Source organism: Penaeus monodon, chromosome 30 (genome assembly GCF_015228065.2).
Source record: "Penaeus monodon isolate SGIC_2016 chromosome 30, NSTDA_Pmon_1, whole genome shotgun sequence".
Taxonomy (NCBI): Eukaryota; Metazoa; Arthropoda; class Malacostraca; order Decapoda; family Penaeidae; genus Penaeus; species Penaeus monodon.
Window position 1 is genome coordinate 3,670,089 of NC_051415.1, and position 1,064 is coordinate 3,671,152.

At 40.6% G+C, this 1,064-nt stretch overlaps 1 protein-coding gene across 1 annotated transcript in view; it reads left to right on the forward strand.

Moving 5' to 3' along the window:
- Positions 1-1,064, forward strand: part of LOC119592462 — a 32,181-nt gene that overhangs the window by 2,836 nt on the left and 28,281 nt on the right. The window contains exon 5 of the mRNA XM_037941286.1: positions 315-515. Coding sequence (XP_037797214.1) covers positions 315-515 — 201 coding nt within the window. The remainder of the gene's footprint in view (positions 1-314; positions 516-1,064) is intronic.

Below are 1,064 nucleotides of genomic sequence, written 5' to 3' on the forward strand. Positions count from 1 at the left end.
TTGCTGTGAGTGGGCGTGTCCCGACGCCCTCCCGGCATACTGTATTTTCACTCGAGTATACACAGCGAGTGGAGCTTAACTGTGGGTGGACGCCTTCCGTGGTGTATGGGGAAATACCTTCACGTTTATTCGTTGGTGAACAGTAAGAAAGTTATATTTGATCGGGAAAAAAAATCGGCGTGCAATTTCAGTAACGAAGCACATGTGAACAGGATAAGTAAAAGCATAGATTGTGAAAACATACACGGAGCATACTTTTTTTTAACCAAATATATCCTTCGTTATATACTCTCCGTTCCATTCTTCTCCCCCAGAATGACCCCTGCCTCATGGTGCCCTACATGATCCTCCGCCTCATTTACGTCATCCTGGCCATCACAGGCGGCGCCGCGCTCTGCATTGCGCTCATCGTCGTCGGCGATATCAGCTCCATGGCCATCGTGGCTGCTATAGCCTTTGGGTACATTTTCCTGGAGACGTATTTCCTGCTGGTGGTTCGTGCGCATTATCTGCAGGTACGAGAGTATAAGCATTTTCCGCCCACCGTTTGAAGGCTGTTGTGCAATGATGATAAAATAGAGCAGATCTCTTTTGACATGTAATAAAATTGGCGAGCTTAATGTTGGGTGGTAATAGATATATTCTTCCTCTTGTTTCATGTAAATGGTCTTTTTTTTCTTTGTTCGAAGTAGCAGGGGTAATGTTCTTTCATATAGTTTGCCAAATAACATTACTTTTCCTATAAAAACTAATGGAATTGCTGCTTTTGAGAGGAGTTAACTTGGGAGTAAATATTAGCCTCTACGTTAGGTTTCTCTCGGTAAATTGCATGGTTAATAACTCTCATATTAACATTCTTAAGTTGCCAAATGTTTGTATAGAAAACTAAGCTGTCTGTTTATATGCAATAAATTTGTCAATATACAATAAAAATTTCGAGTATATGCTATGCTAATGTCTTTTCCTAACACTGCTTTTCACTTTTCTCGTTCAATGCTGTCTTGGGTATTCGAGAAGTAACTTGTATTTTTGTAAATTAACAAGTGATTGGCGTGATTGTTTTT